The sequence below is a fragment of the Lissotriton helveticus genome, chromosome 8 (assembly GCF_964261635.1).
Source record: "Lissotriton helveticus chromosome 8, aLisHel1.1, whole genome shotgun sequence".
Taxonomy (NCBI): Eukaryota; Metazoa; Chordata; class Amphibia; order Caudata; family Salamandridae; genus Lissotriton; species Lissotriton helveticus.
Genome location: NC_136069.1, coordinates 1,687,078,834 through 1,687,096,976, shown reverse-complemented (window position 1 = coordinate 1,687,096,976; position 18,143 = coordinate 1,687,078,834). Strand labels below are relative to the sequence as shown.

The window sequence follows — 18,143 nt, the reverse complement described above, 5'->3', positions numbered from 1 at the left end:
CCTGAGTGCAATGCAGTGTGCTTTTTCCAGGGCCAGGAATGGAGTCTGTACACAGAGACAAACCCACACACATATATGACATGTACAATGTGTATATATTTAAATATATTTTAAAAGTCAAATTATATGTATTTATTTAACACTATTACCTATGGGTAATTATTTTAAGACCTGCCTTCATTAAGTTCTAAGGAAGTGTGTTTTCTGTTTTTTTCCTTAAACCCCCACTATTTTGCAGTAGATATTCCCCATGTTCTCACTGCTTCCTCTGCGCTGTCCCACATTTAGTACTAAAGCCCTCATTATAAGTGGCCCTGTAAATTGGCTAGATTTCTCCCCTCCCCCTTGGTTACCGATATAAAGAGTAGCGGTATATGAGGGAGTGGGGAAAATATGGCCTATTACGAGTTGGACTCCGAGGGCCCACTACCAAATGAACAATCACCGGGGAATCGTAATTCCAGGAAAGTTTCCCCTAGTAATTTCTTATTTTGGGTCTGACTTTCACCTCGAGATTTTGGCTGCTTTTAGCTGCTGATATCTTCCTGTGAAAATTCAGATATCTGTGTTTATTCTTTAGATCTCATGATTACAGTGGGGTTGGTAACTGTTGTTTCCGGCCTCAAAGAAATTAGGAAGCCACTCATAATGAAGACCAATGTAGATAGAACATGTATATATGTGGAGATCTCCTCATGGAAAAAAATAGGAGAGATGGAGGGGGAGATCTCACCCATAGGTTTGTGAATTGCATCTTGTAGTAGGTAAGTAGTATTACTGTACTTCCATTTTATGTACTTGAATATTTTTGAATCTGGCTCCATGATGGTATTCAAATGCAAGGTCACCTGAGGAGCATGCTGTAACATTCAGGAATTAATCTGGAGAAGTTTGGAGCTGGCCAGACCAAGAGCCATTTTCAGTGAGTGGTTGGTAAGTGTGGCTGATAATGGCTATATGAAAATTGACACTGTTTGTTGGCTAACCTTGTATTGAGGATGCCTCCCTTGATTGTTGATGGTGAGTATGAACATTGAAGGATTGAAGTACAACACACTTTGTGCTGTTGGAAAGATTGGGGGCACAACTCTGAGCAAGGTTTCTGCCAGGTGACAACAATGGATGTCGAAAAGCAGCAAAATAACAAAGACATTTTAAATTTGAAGGTCAGAGGTCCTAACATAGAACAAGTTTTTTAATATCTCTTCTACAGACTGCATACACCTCTTGCTTAATTTTTGTAAACGTGCTACAAGGGATCTATTTAAAGGGCGATCAAGATAACCAGGACAGTCAAGAGAGTCAAAGCTCTTTGATGCATCATTGACGCTAACAAACCATCACTGCTGAGATCCCAGGAAAACCGAATAAAAGCCTCACCTGCCAGGGAACCATCTCATCTGGAACTGGGAAGCGGTTGATGTTGGAGTCCGGATACAGCAGCTCGCGGGCATTCACATGATACCGGCACATAATACCCTCTGATTTATCCCCAGATCCAGTTTCACCTTCTTCAATGGATTTACTGTGCACTGGTGAATAAATCAAGACATTTTAAGTGCCACGATCGCAACATTTGTGGAATGTCAAGTCTTAAAAGTGATATGTGCATGCGTGGGGCCAGTACCATTGAGAGAAGTTCTAAAAGTGGGAGGGCATCAGTGTGAAGGATAAAGAAGGATTCCCTAAGAGCAATAGGAATAACATTTGTCAAAACCAAGATCTTAGGTTTAAGTCAAGAAAATATAAAGTTTATAGATTGTTTAAGAAGTGCTGATTTTACCAGTCAGTTGCTTCATAGGACTTATGGAAAAGAAAATAGGAGAAAGAAGACCGAAGAACACAAACAGCAGATATTTACGGATTCTACACTTGGCCTTGTTAAAGCGGTGCAGGCAGGCTTTTAATGATCTTTCTCGGCATGCGTCTTAGCATAGGATAAGGGAATCCAAAGGGTACAGCCGTAAAAAGGCCAGCCCCTATCACTAGCCATTGTATCTCATGAGAAGCAGCAAGAAACTACGGGTACACATTCAAGTGGTAGAGGAGCATTCATTTGGGGCTGTACTGTAGTCGATCACCTAAACTTAATTGTAGTAGTAAATCCACGAACAACACATTGCTGGGGAAAAGGTAATTCAGTCGTTGATAATGATATGAGATGATTCTTTGTAGGCTGTGATCACACAGTTTCCTTGTAAGAGACCTGGCTGAGATCAGCTTGATGTTTTCCTGGTCCAGTGGATCAGATTAGGATGACACATATAACTTCCCAGGATCACCTCTGTTAGGGACACATCAATGTCCCTTGCTATAATGGCTGACTGGCACAGGATGATACACTCAATGATGCAGAGATGCTAGTGCATAGTCGAATCTTTATGATGTTGATGATCTTGGTGACTCTGTCCACTGATCCTAGTGAACAGCTGTCAGAGACGAGCCAGCCAAGCACTGAGGTCCTGTTGTGATACAACAGTCTGGACACGAGTGCCTGCAAGCGAAGCGAGTACCTCACTGAAGAATGTGATCATACCATCACACAGTGGGTGCGATGCCATCACTTTTGGGGCCTCAGTCCAGGTTAGGATGAAAAAGCAACTTGAGATGGCATTGTGAGTTGTGTCGGCTTGAGAAGATCAGAGGCAAAAGATTCAATCAGTCCTTCCAGCAGTGGGACATCAGACAGTGTGTGAGTCGCAACCCACCTCATGAGCAGGTGCTCCAGGGCTCGGGGTGCAGGTCTTTGCAGGTGACGAGTGTCAGATGATCAATGCCAGGGCTCCTTCTCTGTACCAGAGGATGGGACTGGTGAGAGCTACTTGGAGACAACACTTTCTTCATCCTCCCCCACTACGTGGTCTTGTGGATAGTGAAAATGATGCTGTATTTCTATGTGCTTTGTATTTGGAAATGCTTAATAAAACTAGCTGAAATGGCAATATGTTTTTCTTGTTTAAGAAGCCCTGTCATTAAGATTCCCTTGTGCTTGAAAGCCTGCCGTTTTAGGTACAACTGACTGTTTAGTAACGCGTTCCTTCTTGTTTAAATGTAGGTGTATTGCCTCAAATAATCACTGAATACCACAGGTGAGGTCACTCAAAGCTAAATAGAGATTAGAGGAATCACGCATAAATTACTTCAAGACTGGAGGCAGCACAAGAGCACGGTCTACACTGGTCTTATCTGCAAGTGATCAATGTCAGTGTGACATGGTTGAATGTTACAAACAACAAAAGAACGAAAAATAAGAAAATGCCAACTTTCTAAAAGTTTTGTAAAACTAAGGAGTTAGGCCCCTAGGGGCATGGGGTAGGCTGGACCCTTTTATAACAAGAAACACGCAGTGTGCCTACACCACCCTTGTTTATACACAACCTTAATTATAACGCTATAATTAAGATTGTGTATAAATAAGTGTGGTGTAGGCACACTGTGTGTTTCTTGTTAACTTTCTAAAAGTGGCATTTTCAGACTTACAATTTACAATCCGACTTCTCTGTAAGTTGTGATTTTAAATTGTGAGTCTAGAGGCACCAAACTCCACATTTCTATCTTTCCCCTATTGTAAATTATGCTTTAAATGTTGTTTTAATGCAATACCAATGTTAACCCATGGGAGAGATAGCCTTGTAGTAGTGAAAAACGAATTTTTCACTACAAGGACATGTACAACTCAAAATTATATGCCCTGCCTTTTAAATGCACTGCACCCTGCCCTTAAGGCTGCCTAAGGCCTACCTTAGGGGAGTCTTATATGTAATAAAAGGGAAGGCTTGGGCCTCACAAGTAGGTTCACTTTCCAAGTTGAAATGGCAGTTTAACACTGCACACACAGGCTCTGCAGTGGCAGGTCTGACTCATGTTTAAAGGGCTACTCAAGTGAGTGGCACAATCAGTGCTGCAGTCCCACTAATAGCAGTCATTTTATAACCCAGGGCACATGTTATGTCCTTTACTATGGACTTATGAGTAAATTAAATAAGGCAATTAGGGATAAGCCAATGTTCCCATGTGAGTACAGAGTATGTGCACTCTAGCACTGGTTATCAGTGGTAAAGTGCTCAGAATCCTTAAGCCAACAAAACAGGAGGTTAGAAGACAAAAGGTCTGGGGAAACCAAAACCAAGGATGCCAGGTCTAGCAGCTTGTATATATATTCTTGTGTGAAGAGGTGTGGCTCACTGGTTAGAGGCGGCAGACTTGTAAGCAGAGAACGGCCCGGGACCAGGGTTCAATTCCCGACGCGGCAGGGTCGTGGACCAGAGTCAACGGACTCGATAATTCTCGCCTCGGTGCCTACTCTAACCAGGGAACACACTCGGCAACTCTGGGCATTAAGCTTGCCTCATCTCTACAACGGCCCCCCACAGACGCCGGGGATGCCTGGTTTCACCCTGGAGATACCCAGAAGGGAGCATCTCACAGGGAAAACCAGGACGGGTTCCCCAGTGGTCTACAGCGCCAGGACACTTGGGTAGAGTAACAGTGCGCTTTACAAGTATCCCACATTTACATTTACAAGGGCAGCAGGAGGAACCTCTTCACTGTACCATCCATTTCTTTTGTGGCCCTGCCGTAGTTATTGAGGCAGCTATCCCCAGTTTTCCATCTATGGGATACTGTAGCTGGATCTATCACTTCATTAAATGGGGGAAGCACTATCAGGGATGCATGTGTGGTCCCGCTGCCATAGTTGATCCTGTTGTGCTGCTGGGGCCTCCTGTTGGTCATCTGCCCCTCCCAGCAGTCTCTGACCTGTCCTTCCAATCTTATACTTGTTGCCTTTTTATACAAGTATTTTCTTTTTGTATTTTTCCTTTTCTTGCGCACATTACAATGGCACTAGGCTGGCTGCTAGGTCAAGTGTGGAGCCGGCAGTGGAGGTTGCTCCTTCCCCTCAGTGGTCAATGCCTCCCTCACTGCTCAATCAAACACTGAACATGGGCATTCCTGAAGCCGGACAGGGTGGCGGGCAGTCAAGATGCTCTTATCGCCTCAGTGAAAGAGGAGCACACACCACTTTGGTTCACCAGTATTCTCCAGATTTGGCCGAGGTAGGGACGGTGAGTGGGCTCGGTTGAATGGGCCAGTTTGGGTGGTTCATGGTAGCAGGTATCTGTGTTTTCCCAGGAGGGGAGAAGGTCTTCCCTATCCCATCCTCAGTTTCCATTGTAGTGTCTGGCACTTATACCAGACTATGAAAGCAGTATGCTGACATGAACGACACTTGAGGCTGTTTGCACAGTCTGGGAATGAGCGCACAGCAGCCACACGCTCCTTCATCCGCTCTCGGCGATCTTGGTGCATGCAACATGCAAGTCCTTTAACATGGGTTGAGTGGCTCCCTACAGGAATATAGAAAGTGGAAGAACCATCACTACACGATGGCTGCGATACATGAATGCACATGTGGGGCAGGCATTTTGGAATGTTTTGAATTCTGAATGTGTGTTGTGTAATCCAATAAGCATTGGCAAAGCCAAAACTACAAGTAGTGATGGTGCATGGTAAAGGGTGGCAGTGGATAGCGGTGGGAGCCACATCCTCCACTGACAATGTGGAAAGGCCTAGGAGAGTTGGCGATGATGCTACATGAACTGCCCATACCCAATTTCCACATGGCAGCCTCCGGGTAGTGATGGTGCAACATACGATAAAACATACAAAGATATAGCATGCTTACCAAGAACTGGAGCACTTTCCCTTGACCCAAACCCGCTCTCTGTCAGCGTTTCAATGATCCAGCTCAGGGCCTTTGTTGACTGGGACATCTACATGGAATAAAGTCAATATTTTCACAAAATTCATTAAATCCATTGACAGTTTTCTCCCCAGCGTAGGCAAAAACAAATGTTTGCAAAACACACAGCAAGCATATGTGATAAATATAAAAACAAGACAGAGTTAAACAGCCGATGATTTCCATATCTGAGATATTTTTTCCATATAAATGAATACATATGGCTTTATGATGATGATATTGCTTTGAAATGAAAATGAGGGAGGGGTATGAGCCACCAGGCAACTGGAATCACTTAAACACCCTTCGTATAGTTTCAGAACTCCCCTCCTACTGCCCGACTATCGGTAGGGTCGGTCGAAGTTGAGGTACTAGTCTCTAGTGCCTCAGGTGGGTATCCCACAGTGTTCCATGTCAATTTTCATTCAAAGCGGAAGATCCCAAGATAGGGCCCAACTAAAGTCTCTCGTCGGAAGGGTATATCCTTGATCAGCGACTATAAGTATATCTTGACAGAACGGAATAAGGTATCTGAATGCTAAAGAAATGTCATGGAAAGAAAGTGTTTAGTGACAGGTCCCTCTGGTGGACTAGTCAAGGAAAACACCACCTCAATGGACAGCTGGTGAGATAGACTAATGTCCTAGCTCGGATTTGGAGAGGAACTCTTAGCACTTAATAATGATAGTTCGACAACTGGCATGAGAACTATAGTATCAACAGTGTCTTGGAGTAACTAACCTGAACTGTCCAGATTTGGTGCTGAGTGCAAATTACTTTTTTCTGTGTTTTTGTAGCTGGTGAGAAATACAATAGAAAAACAGACAAATAGCAGGAATAACCTGCAGACCATATTCATTCATTTTACCTTGCTGTTCTGTGCATTGAAGTGGATTCATTTATGTATTAGCTATCAGGGGCAAATTTTATGTGTGGTGGGGTGTTTTCACACCAAGATTTACACCCAGGTTCTAGAGAAAGCCTGAAAGCCCCAAGTTAAAATGAAAGAAAAACCCCTTCTCACTGATTTTTGCACCAATGATAAAAAATGCCAATAGTTTTTTATGTTGCTAGATGTCCACCGTGAAGGGCTCTGAGATACAAACCTCTTTTTAAGAAAAGTTGTTGGTGATGGAGTGGGCAATTGGTCCTTACACAAGATAATGTCTGCACCCATGATGCACCCTGCTTGATGAGACAGAGTTTGACGCTGTTTACCAACTTGGGGAACACGAGGAAGGCTAGAGTTTGAGGATGCTCACGGAGTATAAAAATGAGTTCCACTTAGATTCATTTTATATAAACATATCTTGGTTCTCAAATTTGCCCTGAATGTATGAGCATTCAACAAGTTTCAACCCCGATGATGCTCCTGTGAGTGTGTAGGTATTCAACAAGTTACAAACCCCATGATGCTCCTGTGAATGTGTGGGCATTCAACAAGTTTCATAAGTTTCAAACCCCATGATGCCCCTGTGAATGTGTGGGCATTCAACAAGTTTCAAACCCCATGATGATCCTGTGAATGTGTGGGCATTCAACAAGTTCCAAACCCCATGATGATCCTGTGAATGTGTGGCCATTCAACAAGCTTCAAACACCATTATGATCCTGTGAATGGGTGGGCATTCAACAAGTTTCAAACCACATGATGCTCCTGTGAATGTGTGGGTATTCAATAAGTTTCAAACCACATGATGCTCCTGTGAATGTGTGGGTATTCAATAAGTTTCAAACCACATGATGCTCATGTGAATGTGTGGGTATTCAATAAGTTTCAAACCACATGATGCTCCTGTGAATGTGTGGGTATTCAATAAGTTTCAAACCACATGATGCTCCTGTGAATGTTTGGGTATTCAATAAGTTTCAAACCACATGATGCTCCTGTGAATGTGTGGGTATTCGATACGTTTCAAATCACATGATGCTCCTGTGAATGTGTAGGTATTCAATAAGTTTCAAACCACATGATGCTCCTGTGAATGTGTGAGTATTTAACAAGTATTCAACACGTTTCAAACCCCAAGATGCTAGAGAACTGCCTGCTCCCAGCACGAGGGGGAAGGGTCCAGCTCAGGTCCAAGTTAAATCACACCATTCTGGAGTGGGCCTAGTACCTCAGCTAGTTCACATGATACTGATTGTAGCAATAAGGAAAATCAAATAAAAAGAAAATGTGATGTGATGTGGGTTCAGAGGGAGGTTGCATTAATGAAAGGAATAAGGGAAAGAGGAGAAGTCCGGGGCGTGGCTTGGCGCTGACCGAGATGGCGGCGTAGCTCTTGAGCTCCGTCCGGGCCTGCGTCAAAGCCCGTAAAATCCGATACACATCCAACAGCCAGAGGGGAGAGAAGCACAGCTAAAGGTCCCTGATATCGGTGTGCGACGGAGAGGATGTTTCTGATCCTTGGTGGTGCAGGATAACCGCTACACCCAGCCAGCGCCCAACCCGACAACGACGCAGCTGCCCTAGTGAGAGGGGGGTGGAGTTGCGTATCTCGCCAGTTTGCAGCACGTTTTAAAGGCTGGGGCTTTGCACTACGTAAGGTCCGTGGCTTACAGCCTAGGACTGGAGTGACTATAACAGTGCTTGGCGGCCTCCCGAGTGATTGCTTCTGCCACTGTATGCCACAAGGTGAGACCCGGTGGGACTTTCTTCCCTTCCCAGCACGCCAGAAACCCGTACCATGCGGTAGCACTGTGAATTGTGGACACCGGAAATCTGACTGGGTCCCCCATATGTGCATTTTGAAGGGGTATATACTCTGACAATAACTCGGCCTGAAGGTAGAGATTAGCACCTACAAGCGATGGCCCCGGACTACTAGCCCCTGTGTATTGCTCAGAGTGTGGAGTGTAGACACGACATGATGGCTTGAGGCGGTACAAATGGGAGAGGTGTGACACACGTGGCGATCTGGTGGACCCGAACGGAGAGAGCATATGAGTGTGGTCTTGGGCCTCCCCCTCTCCTTTTTCCACTTGTCCATAAGTGGGCACTTTGTCTATCAGATTGACGTTCTTTGAAGGCGGCAGCGCTCCCGCCACATGACAGGCCAGAATCCTTCTTGATAGCGGAGAATACGGACCCCTTGGACGGAGACAAATACTGGCTGGGTGTGCGGCGACAGTCCCTGACCATATTGTGGTACTTGGCCTCAGCGGAACACTGCACTATGACGAAGCTGACGGGAGGCCTCTGTCTAAGTCAATAAAATTGACAAATATGCTGTACCGCGACAGGTCACCACGGAAGAAGTGGCGCAAGATGACAACATGACCGCAGAAGAACCATCACTCAGCTCAATTATGGAGGCGATACAAACAGTAGGAACTAATCTAGAGACTAAAATCGATACGGTCACGATCGAGATGAACCTCATGAGGGCTGATATGCGGAAAACGTCCGAAAGTGTCACTTCCACGGAAGAGGGGAGTTGCAGTCTGCGACACATAAACTGGAGGAAAGGGTCCAACAATTGGCTCATCAACATAGAGAAATGGCACTCCACCTAGATGATCAGAAAGGACGAGCCCGCCGCAACAACATCCCGGTGGTGGGGGTGTCTGAAGGGGCAGTAGGCCCCAGCATGGATCTCTTCCTCAAAGATCTTATCCTGCATCACCTCAAGCCCAAAAGACTGTCACCGTTGTTCTCCGTAGAAAGGGTGCATAGGACCCCAATCACTAAGCCAAAACTTGGTGCGCCGCCTCAGACCATCATCGCACATATTTTGAATGTCCGCGACCGGGATGCAATCCTGCAAGCATCTAGGGTCAATGGTGACCTCCCCTACGATAATACGACGATCTGTTTCTTCCCGGACTTTACTCTGAAGGTCCAGCGAAAAAGACGCTCCTTTGAAGGGATAAAACGGCCTCTTAGAGACAAGGGACTTAAGTGCATGATGTTCTTCCCCGCCAAGTTGAAAGTAGTTGACGGTGACAAATCTTGGTTCTTCCTGACGCCGGACGATGCTCAACGGTGGCTCAATGAGGGCCCATCCCAGACACATCGCCAACGAGAGGAGATAGACTGTGGGATCACTGGCCAACGCCCTAAAGACTCATTGCGCTGGCGTGGAGACAAGATACGCTCTGCCATTGCGATCCAGAAGTTCCCGCTTGGCTGCCCTGGCAGTGACAAGGCACATGCTGGAAAGTGAAAGATTGCATGAACTCTACTGGTCTGTAGTTATCCTCATTTTGTCTTTTTGTAGTGCGGGGGTGGAGGGTTTACCTTCCTCTGGACACGATATGATCTCTGCTAATTCAGTATTGGACTGGACTGGCAAAATGCCGAATGTACTTTGGACTTTAGAATGTGATATTAACCCTCAATAATGTTGGGGCATAGTTGCGGTCCTGGGAGGGAGAGGCTATTGGGCGCTGACACCGCACGACCCTACATTTAATGTTCGTTTTTCTTGGGATCATAGACGCTCTACTATTGGGGATGTGAGTAGGTTTAGACCTACTAGGCAGGGATGCGGGGGGGCTTGTTACTCTTGGGGATGGTAGGGAGGGTATTGTTATTATTATGTATTGTCATAATAGCAAAACTATCACTTAACCCCATCAGAAATGTGAAATATGGTTATATGCCTATGTTATTATTCCAACTGAGCAGCGACGGAAGGTGAAGTATTCAGCTGTAGATAACGTATACCTGCAATACGAAGTTTTTTTTGGATGTTATCGTTCTGATAGTTACCGATCTGCAAACACTGTCACACAGTCATTACGGGAATAAGTTTACACTTGACCTTAGATATCCAGCATGTCACGAACACCCACACCTTCCATGACCTCATCTGATCCAATGACACAACGCCCCACAACGCCCTCGTTATCATTGCTCTCATGGAATGTTAATGGGCTGAGAGACAAGATAAAACGTGGGTTGATACTGCAATATTTAAAACGCAAGGCCCCAGCAGTTATACTGTTACAGGAAACACACTTAGTAGGATCCATGTGTAAAACAGTTGACCGGTGGGGGTTCCAATTGATAGTACACTCAGAGTTCACCACAGGATCCCGAGGGGTGGGAATCCTTGTTAGAAAGCGGTTCCCTCTCATTGTCCAGCGCACTTCTAAAGATGACGAGGGCCGTTTTGCGGCAACCTCAATCCAATGGGAGGGCCGCCTGCTTAACTTAGTGACTGTCTATATCCCACCCGCCCTAAATCCATCCGCCTTTCAAGAGCTGGACAAATTCCTCCTAGATCTACCGGAAGGAGATTTAATATTAGGGGACAACTTTAACAGGACTATAATTGATGCACTGGACCGTACGCCTGCTCGCCCCCAACATCACCTGAGCTCACCGTTGGCTGAATTTGTGGGAGCCCATGGTCCTCTGGACATATGACGGTTCCAAAACCCACTTCAGAGACAATACACCTTTCATTTGGGGGCTCACAATAGCCTATCATGCATAGACTATATATTCACGGCACTAGATAACATGGGAAGGATGGGGACGGCCTCACACTTGCCCAGGGGGATCTCTGATCACTCCCCGGTAAAGGCGGAGATTCGGGCACGCAGCCCTATTCAAAGTCGTTCATACCCCATTGTTAGACCTGTCTGCTTCTGAGAGTCCCCTCACCATTATGATTTCTTTTGTTCCCCTGCCCCTCCCAAAATTTGTCGCTTTTCTTTGTCTGCCAGGACTTTTTATGTGTTGTTTCATGGGGTTGGATGTTCCTTGACGCCCAGTTGCTCACAAGGTTTGTGGCACCTATTTACAAGACATGTGACGAAACCTGTGGCATTACAAACTGGGGTTGTCAACCCAAAGATATAGCCCTAAAATGGTGGACACCCTTATCCCTCATGTGAGTGACTCCCATTGGAGCCTTCATGAACCCTGGCCTCTTGAGGTTTTGGCGCCCTTGGTTTGGCGCGCATTTCTGACAGGAATTCCTTTATTTTCCTCAGGTACACAAAATGGCTGCTCTAAAACCCCAGTGCGGTGGCTGTGAGTGTCCCAAATACCCCTCAAGAGTGCCTTGTCATTGTCACAGCCAGAGAAGGTTCTAGAACCTTCTGGCTCGTGCCAGTACCCCAGGGCACTGGCTATATAAGGCTCAGTCCCTGGCGGCCATTTTAGATTCATTCTAGATTCCAGACTTGACACCAGATTGACACCTGCCCTGTTGACCCCTGAGGTGGCTGGTAGCGCAGGCAGTAGAGCAGCAAAGGGTTGCTGGCGTTGTGTCTGACTGGCGTTCCAGTCAGCTACGTGAGAAGTGATCTAGCGCCTACAGCGCCTGCCCAGCAAGTACCTCATTGCCCCCAAAGACTGTGGCCAGATTTGTGTGCCTCCCCGCCCCCCCCGGTGGTGAACTGTGATCGATTTATCGAGTCGCGAGGCGAGAGCAAGTTCGCCGCGACCGCGATCATCAGCTGTGCCCCCTTCGCAACAGGTGCCTCTAGAGGGGAGCTCGGACGTCTCCGAGCCCCACCAGCGTAGAGCGCTTCCTGCGCAGATTGAAGGTGAGGTGGTGCGCCGGGGCGGGGAAAGGCCAGCCTTCGTTAGGCGGGACTAGCGTCTCTGCCACTCCCCAGTGACCCGGGAGCTGTGGCTGTGGGCGGGAACCACCCTGAATGCGGAAGTCGGAGGGAGGTCTGTGGAGCCCCTGAGAGCCCCGTCGCTAACGAGAGGAGTGCTGTGCCCGACTGAATCGTATCTTGAATTACAGCCGATGTGAGGTGGGCCCGTTTCCTCATAGTGAATGCAGCGTTGTGAAGGAACTGTGAACCGGCATTTATTTGACTGTGCGCGAAGGTAGCGTGACCTCTCCGGCAGCCCGTTCGTCAGTCTAATGACTTTGAACTGGTGCCGCCTGTGCTCAAGTGGTGCTAAAGCCCATAGGCGCGCATAGACTTCACCGGCAAAGCAGAGATCCTATCCCGGTGACCGCCGAGTACAAATGATGTATTTACTGTGTTTCCTTGCCTTCTAGATATACGCGCATACGCCTTGAGTGGTTATTAAAGAGTCCCAAACCTTATTTTGTGCTCAGAGAAGCCGTATACCTGGTTATTGAAAACAGCATAAACTGTAAGAGTTATCTTTCCCATTTGAAACGTATTGCCGATGTAATGATTTTAAAGTATTTAATTGGTGGCAGCGATACCAGAAGAAAAATGTGGTTGTTTATTTAAATGAACCAATATTCATTCTGATATTTATTCTGATATTTATTGTGATATTCATTCCTGAAGTTATTCTATTTATTGATACTATTTATTACCAGAACTGTATGTCCAAAAGAAATGTATATGTGCTTTCCCAGTCAACCCTATTTACAACAAAGAGCTTTTATATAAAGGAATCGTATTTTTCTACAGCAGTGGTGTGGTGTCCTTCTTTTTGGTGTGGATGTACAAGGAGTTATTGTTGGGTCAAAGCCGGCTTAACACTACAGCCTTCACCTGCCTTGTCACTTGAGCCAAGCTACCCCCCTTTGTGCTGGGCTTGCCCATCGCAGGTCCAACATAAAATTGGTGCTCAGCCGGTGGGATCACGAGCCGTGCTTGTTTTTTACCCCATAATAGATCAGTGTGCACCACAGGTACACACCCGGAGTTTTCTCCTAGCGGCCCTCCAATTCAACGTTTTGCTTTTTCTAAATTCTTCCTGGAGGTGGGTGGAGGTGACCCTCAGAGTTCTTATCCTTCGGGGTGGTTGTCCACACTTTTCACTGACAAGATGGATTTCGAAATGTCAGAGCTGGAGACCTATACTGTGGCACAGCTCAAGGATTTCTGTCAGGAAAGGGGAGTGTTCGTTAGGTGAGGGTGCCAAAAGAGGAGCTCCGTACTAGTCTGCGAGCCTGGGTGGAAGCGCACACGGAGGGAATGGTGGAGGAGGAGGAGTCAGACAGAGGTACTGTCATTGAGGGAGCTGCAGAATGTCCCCTGGGGGTGGGTGAGATGTCAATCAGCCCCAAGGTAGCCTCACGGGAGGGCAGCAGTGTATCCTCAAGAGGGTTGTCCGAGACCGAGTTAGCCGACAGGAGAGAGGAAAGACAGCTAAGGTGAGAGTTGGCCAAGATGGAGATGGAAGAAAGGATGGCAGGGAGGAGAATAGAACACGAGTTCAAGTTACGAGAACTCGACCTCCAGGCCCACAACCTTACTCCAGAGGGTGTCGAGTCAAAGGAATTTGCCAGGGAGCCCAGGCCTCATTTACCCAAGGACGTAGTCGCCAGTTACACCGCTGGAGACGACATAGCTAAGTGGCTGACAGCCTATGAGGTCTCCTTAAGAGCCCATGGGATCCATGAGAAGTATTGGGGTGGTGGATTATACCGGTACATGCCTCCGACAGGTAGGGATGCCCTATTGGCCCTAGACCGGGAGGAGCAGGTAGACTACCCCGCCATGAAGGTGGCGCTCATCAGAAAGTTTGGGTTGACCCCAGAGAAATACCGGCAAAGGTTCAGGGGTAGCCACAAACTGAGCTCACAGAATTGGGTTGACTTCCTGGATTATGCCAAGAAAGCCCTAGATGGGTGGGTCCAAGGTAGTGAGGTGGAAGACTATCGAGGGTTGTACGACCTAATACTCAAGGAACATCTACTCGAGAAATGTCTTCCCAGCTGAGGCAACACCTGGTAGACAGCAAACTTACTTGCCCCCGTAAGCTTGCTGAGGAGGCAGACATTTGGGTAAGTACCCGAGTGTCTACGAGGGGGACGGGAGGAGATTCTCAGAAGTCTGGACAGGGCGCTCCTCAGAAGAAAGGGGGAGAAGATAACAAGAAACAGGAGTTCTCCAAAGGCCCCCAAAATAACTTTAAGGGGAAAAGTCACTTTTCCAATTCTAAGGCTATCCCGCAGAAGAACCCTAATCCTGGCCAGAGTCAGCAGCCAAGGGTTATCCATTGCTTTGAGTGCGGTGGTATTGGACATTATAAGGGAGACGTGAAATGCCCAAAGAGACCACCCCCTCCCACTGGAGGAAAGACCCTGGGAGTCGCTAGTGTAGCGCTCGGGGAGGAGATGCCCTTAGATAAGGGAAGGGAGAGGGGTGGGTGTCACCTTAGTGTCCCTGGGTGATCGGGAGATGGTTCCAAAGATCCAGGTGCCCTCCAATACTACCAAGTATGGGCAGTGGGTCACCATCAACGGCCATAGAGGGGAAGCTCTGAGAGATACAGGAGCCAGTATGACTATGGTAAGGAGTCATCTGGTGTCCTCGGAGCAGGTGATTCCAGGCGTACTCCATCCAGCCGCGATGGCTGACGGCAGAATGGGCCACTATCCTGTGGCCGAGGTTCCCTTTGAGTGGGGAGGGGTTGCAGGTTCACTTCGAGTTGCCGTAAGCCCCGCCGTGCCAGTCGATTGTCTGCTGGGTAATGATATGGAGCACAATGCTTGGAAGGAGGTGGAATACCGGACTCATACTGAGATGCTGGGTACACCTGATTGGGCCTGTGTGAGTACCAGGTCTGCGGCTGCTCGGGAGGAGAAGTCGCGTGGGTTGGAGCCTGGAACAATGGCCCACCCAGCTGCTGATGAGGGAGCATCTCGAGGACAGGAGGAGCCTGCCTCGAAGTCCGTGCCCCGTGAGATGGATAGGCCACCTGTGGAGGTGGACCCGGAGTCCGCGGAGGAGGACATGGTTCCGTTGGAGGACTTGCCTATCCCTGCTGAGTGGCGAGTGGAGGGAGGACCATCCAGGGAGGAACTAAGCAAGGGACAGAGGGAATGTCCCACCCTGGAGGGTCTGAGGCAACAGGCTGAAGCCCAGGCAGCATGTAACGAGTCTGGGAACTATCGCGTTTACTGGGAGGATGGTCTCCTCTACAGTGAGCCCAGGACGCCAGTGCACGGATTGTCACGGGCCCTGGTAGTCCCACAGTGTTACCGAGCCTTCCTATTAGAGTTGGCTCATGAGATTCCCTTGGCAGGACACTTGGGTCAGGACAAGACCTTTGCCCGGCTTGTCCCCCACTTTTATTGGCCTCGAATGAGGGTGTCGTCCGACACATACTGTCGGTCGTGTGTGTCATGCCAAGCTAGTGGGAAAACAGGGACGAAGCTGAAGGCTCCCCTGGAACCACTTCCCGTCGTTGGCACCCCCTTTGAAAGGGTGGGCATCGACATTGCTGGGCCCCTAGATCCACCTACATCATCCGTCACAGGTTTATCCTGGTACTGGTGGATCACGCCACAAGGTATCCAGAGGCAATTCCTCTGAGAACCATTACTGCACCGGTAGTGGCAAAGGCCCTGATGGGGATCTTTACCCGAGTGGGATTCCCCAAGGAAGTTGTGTCTGACAGGGGGACCAACTTCCTGTCAGCATATATGCGGGCAATGTGGAAGGAGTGCGGAGTGACTTACAGGTTCACCACTCCTTATCACCCACAGACCAATGGTCTCGTGGAAAGGTTCAACCAAACCTTGAAGGGTATGATCAGAAGTCTACCCGAAAGCCTGCGGAGGAAATGGGACGTCCTCCTACCCTGTTTGCTCTTTTCCTACAGGGAAGTGCCGCAAAAGGGAGTGGGTTTCACCCCCTTCGAGCTTTTGTACGGGCACCCTGTACGTGGACCTCTCAGTTTGGTGAGGGACTCCTGGGAAAAGTCTCCCCGGAAAGTTCCCCAGGATGTGGTGAGCTACATGCTGGCCTTCCGAAGCCAAATGGCTAAGTTGTGGAAGCAAGCTTCTGACAACTTGGAAGCCAGCCAGGCAGTCATGAAAGCGTGGTATGACCACAATGCTCACCCAGTGGAGTTGGAGCCTGGACAGAAGGTGTGGGTGATGGAGCCTGGAGAGCTGAGCGCCCTCCAGGACTGTTGGACAGGCCCCTACGAGGTGTTGGAAAAGATGGGCAAGACTACCTATCTGGTGGATGTGAAAACCCCTCGACACCCGCATCGGGTGTTACATGCCAATCGCCTCAAACCCCACTTTGAGAGGCCCGAAGTCATGTTGGTAATGGTGACTGACGGTTCGGAGGAAGAGGACACTGAGCCTCTCCCCGACCTTTTTGAGTCTCAAGAAAAGGATGGGTCAGTGGAGGGAGTGAAACTCTCACCATCCCTGACTCCTGAGCAGCAGGAGGAATGTCGCCAGGTCTTGGGGTCATTCGCTCCTCTGTTCTCCCTTGTCCCGGGCAAGACCCACCTGTGTACCCATGACGTGGACACTGGAGACAGCCCACCTGTGAAGTCGAAGTCTTACCGGCTGTCTGACAAGGTGAAGGCCAGTATCCAAAGCGAAGTAGCTAAGATGCTGGAGCTAGGAGTCATCGAACCTTCAAGTAGCCCTTGGTCTAGCCCGGTGGTTTTGGTTCCCAAAGCTGCCACACCAGAATTGCGATTCTGTGTGGACTACCGAGGACTAAATTCAGTAACCAAGACAGATGCTCATCCAATCCCTCGGGCGGATGAACTGATTGACCGGTTGGGAGCTGCCCAATATCTCAGTACCATTGACCTTACTGCAGGGTACTGGCAGATTCCCATGACTGATGGAGCCAAGGAAAGGTCAGCCTTCTCCACACCTGATGGACACTACCAGTTCTGCGTCATGCCCTTTGGGCTCAAGAACGCTCCTGCCACTTTTCAGCGGCTGGTGAACACGATCCTCACCGGGATGGAGTCATTCTCGGCTGCCTACTTGGATGACATAGCTGTCTTCAGTAGGCAGCTGGGAGGATCATTAGCAGCACTTGCAAACCGTTCTCCAGGCCCTGGAACGGGCTGGCTTGACGATCAAGGCCAGCAAATGTCAGATTGGACAGGGGTCGGTAGTGTACTTAGGACACTTGGTGGGCCGGGGAACGGTGCAGCCCCTTCAGGCGGAGATTGAGGCAATCATGGCCTGGAAACCCCCCAAGACCCAGACTGAGGTCCGAGCCTTCCTGGGCCTCACAGGTTACTACAGACGATTCATAAAGGGGTATGGCACTATCGTGGCACCCCTTACAGAACTCACGGCCAAAAAGCAACCCAGGAGAGTCATCTGGACGGAGGCTTGCCAGCGAGCCTTCGACACTCTGAAACAAGCATTGTGTAAAGCTCCAGTCCTGAAGGCTCCAGATTTTTCGAAAGAGTTCATTGTCCAGACAGATGCATCCGACATTGGCATTGGGGCGGTGTTATCGCAACTCAATGAAGAGGGTCTGGATCAATCCGTGGTCTTTCTGTCACGGAGACTGCTTCCCCGGGAACAGAGGTGGAGTACCATCGAGCGGGAAGCCTTTGTGGTGGTCTGGGCACTGAAGAAACTGCGACCATACTTGTTTGGTTCACACTTCCTTGTTCAGACAGACCACCGACCCCTTCGTTGGCTCATGCAAATGAAGGGGGAAAACGCCAAACTGTTGAGGTGGTCTATCTCCCTACAGGGAATGACTTTCGGGTGGAACA

The 18,143-nt window shown here is 48.4% G+C and overlaps 1 protein-coding gene across 1 annotated transcript in view; it reads right to left on the bottom strand.

The window, feature by feature from the left end:
* TRPM2 (transient receptor potential cation channel subfamily M member 2) overlaps window positions 1-18,143 on the bottom strand; it is a 276,857-nt gene that overhangs the window by 37,683 nt on the left and 221,031 nt on the right. The window contains exons 25-26 of the mRNA XM_078656292.1: window positions 5,687-5,774; window positions 1,381-1,532 (exon numbers count right to left, since the gene is read on the bottom strand). Coding sequence (XP_078512418.1) covers window positions 1,381-1,532; window positions 5,687-5,774 — 240 coding nt within the window. The remainder of the gene's footprint in view (window positions 1-1,380; window positions 1,533-5,686; window positions 5,775-18,143) is intronic.